The following is a 12,764-nucleotide window of genomic DNA, read 5'->3' on the forward strand; positions in this document are numbered from 1 at the left end:
CTACCCTTTGAGACGTCTCACTGACAGAGCTGGCCGTCTCGGCCCCACAGTTCTGTGCTTATAAGCAGAAATGGATGCTTGCCTAGCTTTTCACATAGGTACTTAAAGCTTCTTATGCTCCTAAACAAGCACTCTTACCTAACGCACCATCGCTCCAGCACCAAATCTGGGTTTTCTATGTGTATACCTTTATTAACTGTAAGTAATAAGAATTTTGTGTCTTCTACTCCCTACTTACAGCTTTTAATAGTTTTTCAAGCCTTATTGAACTCCTTAGAACTTTTATATAATGCTTAATAAACATTTTCAAGGGGAAAGGGTTCTGTTTTCTCTGGGTTTTTTGTTCCATTTTGATGGATAAAGACAGTGCCTTTCCATGTGTACTTTGATCTGAGGTTTACATGTGTGATCCTAAGTCTTTTTCTGAATCCATTCAAGTGTCTGTAATTTTTCCTCTTTTGATCTGTATGTTTAGTATTCAGGATAGAGAAAAATGGCTTTTGACATTATATACTAATATCATAAAGTGAGATGAAAAATATATCTCCTTTTTTGCATTCTGTGGAAAATAAAGAATTAAACACCTAAGTTTTCCTTGTTTGAACATCTATTAAGTTTCGACAAGTTGAATTAAAAAAAAAAAAACCTAAACATTTACATTGGCAAGAAGTTACTTATGTTCTTACAAGTTGTGCATCATGTGTAGCTGCATGCCTTCGTCCGTCCCGTCTAACCGCTCCCATCCAAAGTTGAGTAAGTAAACTATGCTGGGCTTTAGTTTGTGCTCATTACCTTTCTGCTCTGTTCTCTGGCTCTCCAGTTCTTTCTTAGGAGTTTTGGGTTTTACTAGTTCTTTGTCCCAGGCAGCCAAAGCTTGTTTTTCCATTTGTTGGATCTCTGCTTCTTCTGCATCCAGTCGCCTCTTCCACTCCAGGAGCTCCTCTGCATGCTGTCGGCGCTGCATGAGCTTCTGTTCTCGTTTTGTCAGAAACCTATAGTCACACAGGGAAGGCACGTTAGAAAACCCACCTCTAGGCAGAGGTGACCTTGAAAGCTGTCATTCATGCCTTACCAACAAGCTGTGAGAGGCAGGCACCCAGACCATGATCTCCCTAAGCTTGAAAGCACAGATGCAAAAAGGAGCCAACTTATTTTTTTTTTAATATGAGAAAATTAGTGTTTTCTTCTAACAGGTTGTCAGGGTAGGGAAGGAAAACTAGTGGTAAATTCAGGAAAGAGAGTCTAATGCATATTTGGACGCTATTATTCAGTAACTTACATACTCCTTTATGGGTGACTGTTTTCATAAGAGAGAGAGTATGTAAGAAATTTATTCTAAAAGCTCAGACCAGAAAACACACAAAACTCAAAACAATAAAAACCAAAGCAACTATAAAACAAACCCAATGTGCCCAAATACACAAGCAAACAAACAAAGAAAAAATGATTATATATCCCCTTTTTATTTTCAAATTCAGGCTTTGCTTTTACCTAAGCAACTCAATGTCAGGTGACAGATCGTGAATGAATGCTGAGCACCATTTGATGCCACCAGCCTTGACTCTCAATTTAACCTGATTTCTGAAATCAAATCTTATCTTGGGCCTAAAGGGTTAGGAGAAATTATTGAGTTAGGGAAAAATTTTTGGTTAGTTGAGAGTCACTAATTAACTGTCCACATATAGATGCTGTGACTAATACAGATGGGCAGCTTTTATTACTGCTGTTAGATCTGTAATGATAGCTAACCAAGGAAAAAGGTCTTTCACATCCAACAAGCAATAAAAGGCCAAGAGGAACTGATACTTCATTCTTAAACAATTATCATGTCATTTAGTGTAGAGACACTAGGCTAAAGTCCATATGACATGTCATGAGAGGTCTCTGGGCTGCAGTTAAACAAAAGAAAAAAAAGAAAAAAAGCAAACACAACAAACGAAAAGAACAGAGCATGCTCTATCGAAGAGTGCACTGAAAAAGGTGCAAAGTTACCTGACCAACTGGTTGTAGATATACAGCTGGAATTTGGGATGAAGGTTGGGGAAACAGACACTGAGAGAGGCCCAGTGGTGAGACGTAAAGACAGAGAAGAAGTAGTGAACAGGAGAGCAGTGTCTACAAAATAAGGAGGAAGATTTTAAAACCAAGAGATCAAGAGGCAGGAAGAAGGAAAAGGGGAAAGCAAAGGAGTCGAATGAAGACCTTTTAAATATGCATCCTGGACATCACACGCTGCTCAGCGAGGGAGCCTTACCGTGTGGTACATGCAAATACATGGACTGTCATGAATCTTATCGATGGATTCTCAATAACTGTGTCTTCTCAAGCACTGCATGGCCACCATCTACATCTTCAGGTACATTTACTTGTTTATGAGGATACAATGAGGGCGGTGTGAAGCTAAGTGCACTTTCAGGAAGCTTTAACCCTGAGTAAACACTATGGCCACCATCTAGCGTGTCAGTGACTCTATACACATACAGAACTGGCAGCAACTGATTTTTGTACCTGGCCCTTACTATGTACCTAAATTACTGCATTTGTCTTATTTAATCTTACCATCATGATCTAGCTTGAAAATAAAATATAATTCAGTAAACCAATTTACAGAATAATATTTTAACTTTGACAACAAAAACTTTTATCAGAGTGTACTGGAGATACCTTGCTTTTTAAGTCTAGCATAGGGCCACTTAAATAATAATTACAAAAATCAATACCCATTTTTTGAAATATCAGAATGTACAATTAGGAATAAAGTAAGCTGATCTTAATAAATGCTGTCAGTGAAGAATGTTATGAACAGTTCAATTGTAAGACTACAAATAAGAAAATTCCATGTTAAAGTTTTAAAGGCAGAGGAAACTCACGCTTCTTTTGTAGTAGTAAACGGATTTCATACATAGGTAAAATGATAAGTAAGTCCAGTGACAGTTGGAAAGGCTAACCCTCTTTGACAGAGCATGCTCCTGTTCACATGCAAACAATGGTAACTTGCAGAGAAGGCAACATTTCAGTATTGCCTTGGAAGAGCAAGGGTCAATATCAGTACATCCCAGAAGGGAGAAAATCTAGGTGTGAACCCAGCCATGGAGTTTTGAAGGTAAGGACATCTTTTTATACATATCTTAGTATGTCTGCTCTCACTGTGTATTTACACAGTCTCAGACAGCATGTCCACCCATCACTGTTGATTTTTACACACACGCATACACAGTCATTTATGTCTAGACTGCCCAGATTTTCTGCACTCAACTTTAAGTAAATTCATTCTTGCACATTTCAGAAAGACACTGCAATGTTCCTTGTCATTCTTTATGAATGTACAATAAACTTATTTTGATACTAATTATCAAAATATTATATAAAATAAAATGCACTTGAAGGTTTAAAAATTTATAGCACTCAAACATCACCCACCCTTTTAAGTGTAAAACTGCTAACTGCATGCATGACCTAGCACAGAAAGTAAAATAGTATTGGAACACATAAAACAACTTTTAAAAAATGTATAACTAACACTTTTTGTCTAGTCTTTTACAGAAAACAATTTTCCTCTATCAAAACAAGAACTGACATTTGTTTGTCATTTATTAAAGAACAAACATATTCACAATCTGTTAAAAATGAAAAACAAGAGAAATAGCTACTATAAAATGAAGTTTTAAAAGAGTGTAAGAAATTATACATTTGAAACATCTTCCCAGAAACACTTTCCTTATTTAATATGCATATACTACATAACTAAAAGTGCCCCCTAAAGCCTAAAAAAAAACAAAAACAAAAACAAAAACAAAAACAAAAAAACAAAAAAAAACCCTTAAGATCAAAAGGCTAAGTACCCCACCCCAAGAGCTAGGAATCATTCACAGTGCTAATCAGGTAACCATATGGGAACAACAAACATACAAGTACTTGGTGTTTAAGGCTAGCCTGGTTTATATAATGAGGTATTTTTTTTAAAAAGGAAAAGAAAAGTCACCTATTAGAAATATAAATTTTGCCAAGGGCATTATTATCAATGATACCGTAAAAGCCCAAAGTAGTATCATAGTATCATCACTTCAGACAATGTCATAAAAATTCAGGCAATTCATCAATTCAGAAAGTTGACAGTAAATAGTAATATACAATTAATAAATTTCCCCCCAAGGAACTGGAGAGATGCCTCAGTGGTTCGGAGCACTTGCTGTTCCTGCAGAAGACCACGTTTGGTTCTCTAAACCCACACAGCACCTAACTACCTGTAATTCCAACTTCAGGCTATCTGATGCCCTATTCTGGCTTCAAGGGGCACCAATCAAGTATATGGTATACATACACATATACAGGCAAAACATTCACACACATAAAAACCTTTTTAAAAAATTCCCCCAAATGGTAATTTTATTGGGAAGGATGACTACTCGTGGATGTGTATCTATACAATAGGGCATCTTTGCTATCTACAACACACATAGCAGTGCTTAGACATAATGTAGTCATGCAAGTTTGTAGTAATTGACCAAAGAGGCCTGCACCGTTTCCAGGCATTTGGAAAAGATATAAAACAGAAAAGAGATTGTGCTGGTTGGCTCTCCCTCAACGACACAACTAAAGGCTAAGCAATAAGAGAGAACCTCAACTACAAGATGCCCCCGTCAGACTGGCAGGCCAAGTCCAGGGGACATTGTCTTGATGGATGACTGAGGTGGGAGGGCCCAGCTCCCTGGTGGGCAGTGACACCACCGGGCAGGTATAAAAGAGCAAGGTGAGAAAGCCGTGGAGAGGCAGCAGTGTTCCACGACCTCTGCTTCATCAGTCCTGCCTGAAGGCCCTGAGCTGGCTTTCCTCCACCACTGACTGTAAGCTGAAGGTGAAATAAACACTTTGCTGCAAGAGTTGCTTTGGGCCATGGAATTTACCATAGCAATGGAATGAAAACTAGGATAGAAAGCTTTGACCCATTATTCCTGGAACAATGCAGGGAAAGAACTGCTGTGGTTTGAGTGTGAACTATCCATACACTTGTTTTCAATGTCTGCCTCGGCCTTGCAGGACCCTTTGAGGCTGTAGAGATGTCAGCAAGCAGGCCCATCTGAAGATTATACCTGCCTCCAGCTCACCTGGGCTTCCTCTCTGCCACTGTGTAAACCACAGCCTCATGTTCTTGCCACCACGGACAAGGTTACCTGCCTGGCCCATGGTGAACTAGAACTGCTATAACCAGGGACCCAAACAAACCTCTCTTCCCTTCAGTTGTTTCTATCAGGTATTTTGTCACTGAGAGGAAAAAAGTAACCAATTTAGGAAGAAAGCATAAAAAATTATTTTAGAAAGTCTCTTAATGTGATGGATCAAACATGGGGCCTTTCCTGTACACCATTCTACCACTGAGTTATACACTGACTGTCTCTGTGAGACAACGTCTCTTGTAGTCCTGGATGGTTGTTATACACTATGAGACAGTGTCTCTTGTAGTCCTGGGTAGTTGTGGAACTTTGACAGAGTCTTTCGCAGCATCTCCCAAGTGCTGAGATAACAGGCAGGCAAAACCACACCCAACCCAGCAAATTCTTCTTTGAAGAAACCTTTAGTGTATCCCATGAGATATTCACATATATGTAATATTTGACCATTCAGTTTATACTACCTTTATGTGTATGTACAGAGGCCAGAAGAGGGTGTCTGTGTCTGGCTCTGTCACTCTCCGCCTTACTTCCCTGAGACAGTATCTCATCAACTCTGAACTAGGCTATTAGCCAGCGAGCTCCAGCAATTCTCCTGTTTCCACTTCTCACAGCATAGGGCTACATGTATGTGAATGGCCCTTTTATGTGAGCTCTAGGGATTTGAACTCAGACCCTCATGCTTACATGACAAGCACTCTTACCTAAAGAGCCATTTACCTGGTCATTCACTCTCTTTAATTTTAAAATTTTGTCTTAAGCAGGGAAAATTAAGGGGACAAAGGACAGTTCAGTAAGAGACCCTATTTCAAAAAATTAAGGTGGCCTACAAGCACGTGCCCCGCTCACATACAAACACACACACACACACACACACACACACACACACGTACATTTTAGAATATAAAAATAACAAGACACCAGCATGGTAGCTCACCTCTGTAACCCTAGCACTCTGGAAAATGAGATAGGAGAATTCCCAGAAGTTTCAGGCCAACCAGGGCTATAAGTGAGTTCTAGGTTAACTTGGGCTATAGAGTGAGACCCTGTCTCAAAACAAAGACAAGTCAGTTCATAACCCAAGAGCATCTCAGTCTCTCTGGATTCAGCTGAAGAACTCATACAGCTCACAAAGCTAAAGTTGTACTTATTTGACCAAGACTGAGATATGTCACTGAGCCAATGATGAGACATCAGGATACAGTATGTACCCTTTCTTCCTTTCTTTCCATATTATCATGAATATATATTTGACTACTACTTTGTTTTTTTTCTTTTTCCAAATAAAAAAACCAGATTATATTAAAATGAGAAAAACTGTTCTATAAATAAGATGCATAGTTAATGGCTGTTAGGTAGTCTAGTAATTCTGCTAAAATACCTTTTCTCTCATCTAATCTGATGGAGTATATCAATGTGATTAAACAGGAAACACAGAATACTAATTACTTTTCATCCATGCGGCTTCTCATGTTCTTTAGTTTCTGCATGATGCTGCTAGTCTCACTGCTGGAGACTGATACTGGGGACGGGCTGCGGGTCTCCGAGCCAGGTGGACCAGGACTGGCTGTCTTGTTATCCTCTGCATCGTCATCACCACCATCACCAGGAGAGCCCTGCCAAAAACAGCGGATGCCACTGACTTACAGATCATAAGGAGAGCTTAAACATTTGTAATAATAACTGAAGTCAAAAGATTACTTACAAAACAGAAATCCATCACAAAATTAAAAGTAGTTTGGATAGTAAAATGCCAGATGTGGTGGTACTTGTCTATAATCCCAGCACTTAGGAGGCAGGTTCAGAAGGATCAGGAATTTGACACCAGCTTAAGCTAATAGTGAATTCAAGGCTAGCCTGGTATACACAGTGAGACTCTCCCTCAAAAAAAAAAAAAAAAAAAAGACCAACTTTTTATGTTATGCATGTTTTACTCTATAAAGGAAGACAGAGAGAGAGAGGGAGGGAGGGAAGGAGAGAGGGAGGGAAGAAAGGAGAGATAGAAAGAGAGAGAGAGTGTGTGTGTGAGAGAGAGAATGTTATATTATATATAATAAGTTCTTTTCTCAACTAAGGAAATCCGAAGAACTTGGAAATTTTCTGCCAATATAACCAAGCACCCAAATGTCCTCTTTGATTTTAAAAGTTTAAACACTTAAAAGGAATACAAGGGGCAGGGTGCAGCATGGTGGGGAGTGCTTCCTCAACAAGTGTGAGGTCCGAGGTTTAATCCCGAGCACTGCTTTAAAATAAAAATGAAAACATAACAGGCACTGCAGGTATATAAACTGTACATACATACAAAACATTATCAGAAGATATAAACGTTAAACATACCAGGAAAATAAATTTTTTAAATTTGCTATCGAAAATAAAAATTCCATAGATTTTACAAAGTCTATGGGAAAAACATGGAGGAATTACTGACTTAACCAGCACATTACTCCTAAGAAGCAAGAAGCAAAACTTGAAGCCAGGTATGATGGTACCTACAATCTTAACACTGAGGAGGCTGAGGCAGGCCTGCTAGCCTTTCATGGATAACCTGGGCTATAGAGCAAATTGCAGGCCAGCCATGGCTACATAGCAAGATCTTATCTTTAAAAAAAAAAAAAAAAAAAAAAACTAAAACCAAACAATAAAACAAACAAAACTCCACAGACAACACAATGGTGTTTTAATAATTTAATATACCTTTCCCATAAATAGTAAGTTATATTCATTACAAGAAGATAGGTGCAGATCATCTTGTCTGCTTAAATTTCATGAAATTACAAACCAACAACCAAATTAGATCCCTTCTCTTCCTCTTCCTGCTCCTGAACAAATGAGACTTAAAATCATTGGAAAGGGAAGCTTTAGGAGGTGTGGCCTTGCTGGAGGAGGTGTGGCCTTGCTGGAGGAGGTGTGGCCTTGCTGGAGGAGGTGTGCCAGAGGGCATAGGCTTTTGAGTGTTCAAGAATTGTGCCATTCATTCCCAGTGTGTTCTCTGCTTCCAGCTTGTGGATCAAAATGTGAACGCTCTTCTGCTCTGGCCAACATGCTGCCAAAATGCTCCTAACCTTCTGAAACTGACAACCCATTTAAATGCTTTCTTTTATAAGTTTCTTTGGGGTGATGTTTTGTCACAGCAACAAAATAGTGTGTTAATACAGTAAAGTTTAGTACATACTAATCAAATGATTGAGGCACAATGATCAATAATGGGATCAATCAGAATCAAGGTCTACCTGTTGGTGGCAATAAATACAAAATCACTTATACGATACCCCTACCGCAGGTCCGCAATCTGAATCTAATGTTGAGAGAACACCAGACAAAGCCCATTAGAGAATGTTCTACAAAATGACTGCCTTGTATTCTCATATATCAAGATCAAGAGCCTATTCTAGAGTGAAGGAAGAAAAACAAAAAGATACAAAAACTGCCACTAGCAATATGGAGTGGATTTTCTGTAAAGAGCACCATTTTGACAAGTAGAGAAACTGAAAAGACTTGAAGTTTCTTGAAGGAGTAATAATATATCAGTGTTAATTTGTTGGCTACTTATTATCAAGCAGCTCAGAAAAATAAATTTATCATGTGCTTATTTTTTTCTGTTAATTTGAGAATGTTTCAAAAATCAAAATAGGAAAAATTAGGGATTTAAAACGAGAAAGTTTTCCCACTACACAAAAGCAGGCACCCAAGTCGCAATTGCATCACATTAAACAAACATACCTATCGATTCAGAATACAAAGTGAGCCAAGATTAACAAGCAACACAGGCAAAAAAACAAAGGAATAAAAATGTCATTTAAATTACCGATTTATTCTCCCCTGCGGACTTCAACTTCTCCTGCAGTTTTATGGTGGTCTGACGGATTCTTTCTATCTCCTCCTGCTGCTTAAGAATCAGCTGCCTTTCCTTCCGAGCTGCCTTATTGGCTTCTTGAAGACGTTTTATTTCTGCCTAACATTTAAAGAGTTAGGAGAAGGGATTGAGGTTTGAAGGAGATAAATTCAAGTAGCATACAGAAAAAAATGAAGTCATCAATAGATAACAGATACAATGTAATTCAAGATAACAATACCAAAACATTTCGAATTAGTGGAGGGAAAGTGTTATAAATAACTGCATTGTTCTAAAAGAGTTTAGCATGATCTCTTAGCTTTAATAACTATAGTCAAACATGCTGGCAAATTCATAGTCCTTTTTAACCTTTCATACCTTTCACATTTTCCCATAATGTTACTGTATCTTTACATTTACCTGTTTAATAGCTGCACATCAGCAAGCCAAGTAGTGTAACCACTATTGTACTGTTAAATTCTTAAATCCTAACATGTCTCACTATCCAAAGAATGCTTTAACTCTATAACTGTTTTATGTTATAAACTATTAATAAGATCCTAACAGTAGGAAAAGTGAGGCAATAATATCGGTCTATGGCCCTTAATGCAGGATTTTGTTTTTTGTTTTTTTAAGGTTTATTTATTTATTTATTATGTATACAACATTATGCCTGCATGTATGCCTGCACACCTGAAGAAGGCACCAAATCTCATTAGAGATGGTTATGAGACACCCTGAGGTTGCTGGGAATTGAACTCAGGACCTCTGGAAGAGCAGCCAGTTCTCTTAACCTCTGAGCCATCTCTCTGTCCACTTAATTTACTAATGAGATAAGTATAATAAAGACACTAAAAACCAGTTATTTTCATTATTCATGTCTGAGAGTTGTTGGTTTTTTTTTTAATTATTAGCTATCTGAAAAGTTAACAGTTTAATGGTTAACACTCTGGATTCATTCTAATGTGCCAAAAAATAAATTTTCACTATTCAAATGACCCAAGTCCTCTTCAAGAGTAGCAAGTGCTCTTAACAGCTGAAGATAAGAGTAAACATAGTTTGCCTGTCAATAATTCTTTCAAGTCAAAGTGATATTCTGGAGTGGGGCTGTGTCACCAATCTACAATAAAGAAATGCAAGCTAAAAGAATGTTTAGATTCCATCATCAATCAGGAACAGCTGTCATCAAGAAAACAGGACAAGAAACACTGATGAGGACACAGAGAAGGAAAAACCATTACATACTACGGGTAGGAATGTGAATTGGTGTAACCACTATGGAAATCAGTAATGGAGTGTCTTTTAAAACCTAAAAATAGAAATACTAGATGACCCAGTTATACCACTTTGGCCATATCCAGACAGAAATATGATTCAGCGTCTAAATAAGATTATAAGTCATCAGAATGCAGAGATCTCTGCACAGCTGTGTTTACTGTAGCACTAGTCACAATAGCCACAATCTGGAACCAGCCCAGAGGTCTGCCCACATGTGAATAAATAAAAAATGTGGTACATTTATACCATGTACATTTACCAACTGTAAATAATGAAATTAAGACATTTGAAGGAAAATGGGTGGAACTGAAATTATTATGTTAAATAAAATAAGACAGATTCAACAATTATCAAATTGGCCCCCATAGACTCATGTGTCTGAATAGTTGGCAGGGAGTGACACTCTTAGGAGGTGTGTCCTTGTTAGAATAGGTGTGGTATTGTTGGAGGAAGTGTGTCACTGTAGGAGTCAGCTGTAAGGGCTTCCAGTGCTTAAGCTCTGCGGCACTGCAGGGAGAGGTCCCTTCCTGGCTGCCTTCAGATCAAGATGCAGAACTCTCCCCTCCTCCTCCAGCGCCAAGTCTGCCTGCACCCTACCATGCTTCCTGCCATGACAGACCGAACCTCGGAAACTGTAAGCCAGCTCCAATTAAACATTTGCCTTTATAAGAGTTGCTGTGGACATGGTAAGTCTTCACAGCAAGAAAACCCCAAGACACTAGGTATGTTAATTTTAAAATTTTTGAAACACACAAATTTAAAAAGATAAATACACTTGGCTAGTTCAATTTCCAATTCAAATAACCACACAAATACTTTTCCATGCACTATAGTCTGCTAGCCAAGGCAGGGCCCTAAGTGTGAGCATTACATTTTTGTTAAACACAGTATGAGACACACGAATGCAAGGGTTACAATCATAAGATTATCATTTTACCACTTAATTAGGGCTTTGTTAATCAAAATTTACTTTTTTAACTGTTCGTGCATAAAAGTAAAGAATATGACTTATCAGTTCAATCTGATGTCCCCAGTTTGTGCTAGGGCACTGCTTTGTGCTCGAATTTCTGAAGCAAATAACATATAACTCAATGACTTTTCCAGGGAATCCAAAGGGGGAAAGGGATGTGAATCTCCTGCTGTCATTGGGTGAGTGTCTCCTAAGATCCATGCATTAGAAGGCCAGTCTCCAGCTTGTGGAGTGATTAAGCAGTAGTAGACTCTTGGGAGGAACTTAGACTGAGGTCATGACTACTCTCGTCTTTTCTCTCTTTTACTTCCTAGCTACCAAGAGCTTCCATCCCTCCAGATTTTGTGACCCTGTCATGATACACTACCTAACTTTCAGGTCCCAAAACAACCGGACCAACCATGTGGTAGAAGCTCTCAAATATAACCAAAGTAAGCCTTTTCTTCACCTCAGGCATTCACTATGGCAACAGAAGGCTGGCATATTTCCTACAGTAAGTAAAGTAAGACAATCAGTAGGGACATTCCAGGGAAGCTGGTTGTTGATACTATTTGAGTAATAATCTATTACTATCCTTCTAAGTCCACTAAGCCATAAACCTCGTCAATACGTAATTAATGTCATAAAACACTACTCAAGAAAACGTTAAGTATTAACCCACATCCACTTTTCCACACATAGCTTAATTTTTTAATTTGTATTTTGTAGGATTTTTATTCTCTGTAGTAAATGACAGTAAGCAATATGACAGTTTTAAAATAAAAGAAATAGATGAGATTGGCAAGAAATGCCTATAATTATTGTACTACAGAAATAAGCAGTAGTATCAGCTAAATCTTATAAACAGTGATAATAGCAAAATGTGATTAGGTAAAATACCACATTCACAAGCTTCCCTTGTGACAAACTGTCTCACATGTTTCCAACACACCTTTTCTTGCTGAAGTCTTAAAAGCAAACCGCGCTGTTTCTTCCGGAGTGGGGGCATTTTATCATCCTCTCCTTTGTCTCGTAGATGCCTGAAAAGCATAGTCTTTCGTTGATACAAAAGTCAAGTTTATAATCTCAAAATTCTTAACTATTCTAAAGCCTATAAATTAATTTAATATCTTTCTATGTGGAAAGCAATTGCTACAAGTACCAGTTTCAGCAAGTGTTTTACTTAATATGTGTGTGGGGTGAGGTGTGTGTGTGTTTGTGTGTGTGTGTGTGTGTCTGCGTGTGTGTGTGTGTGTGTGTGTGTGTGCTGGCCCTGGAATCCATCCTCTAAGGACAGCAACATACAGCACTTGAGAGTCATTAAGTATAAAATGACAACCTATAATGAGTTGGATAAAGTGATCTAAGAAATGAAACCATTTGCCAATACAAAAATTATCTTGTAAGTAGGTAGCACAAACCAAAGAGTACTGCCACTATTTTTAGCTTGAGAACTGTGTTGATGAGATCACATCAGGTAAGACAGGCTGGGAACATGGCTCACACGTGGCACAGTGTTTAGCATTCACCAAGCCCA

General features: G+C 38.2%; 1 protein-coding gene across 5 annotated transcripts in view; it reads right to left on the bottom strand.

Moving 5' to 3' along the window:
- Cep350 (centrosomal protein 350) overlaps positions 1–12,764 on the bottom strand; it is a 122,328-nt gene that overhangs the window by 41,483 nt on the left and 68,081 nt on the right. For all 5 annotated transcript variants that reach the window (XM_052200514.1, XM_052200516.1, XM_052200517.1 and 2 more), the window contains 4 exons: positions 12,180–12,267; positions 8,974–9,120; positions 6,618–6,784; positions 793–992 (listed from right to left, as the gene is read on the bottom strand). In XM_052200514.1, coding sequence (XP_052056474.1) covers positions 793–992; positions 6,618–6,784; positions 8,974–9,120; positions 12,180–12,267 — 602 coding nt within the window. The remainder of the gene's footprint in view (positions 1–792; positions 993–6,617; positions 6,785–8,973; positions 9,121–12,179; positions 12,268–12,764) is intronic.

This window comes from Apodemus sylvaticus, chromosome 12 (assembly GCF_947179515.1).
Source record: "Apodemus sylvaticus chromosome 12, mApoSyl1.1, whole genome shotgun sequence".
In the NCBI taxonomy this organism is placed as follows: domain Eukaryota; kingdom Metazoa; phylum Chordata; class Mammalia; order Rodentia; family Muridae; genus Apodemus; species Apodemus sylvaticus.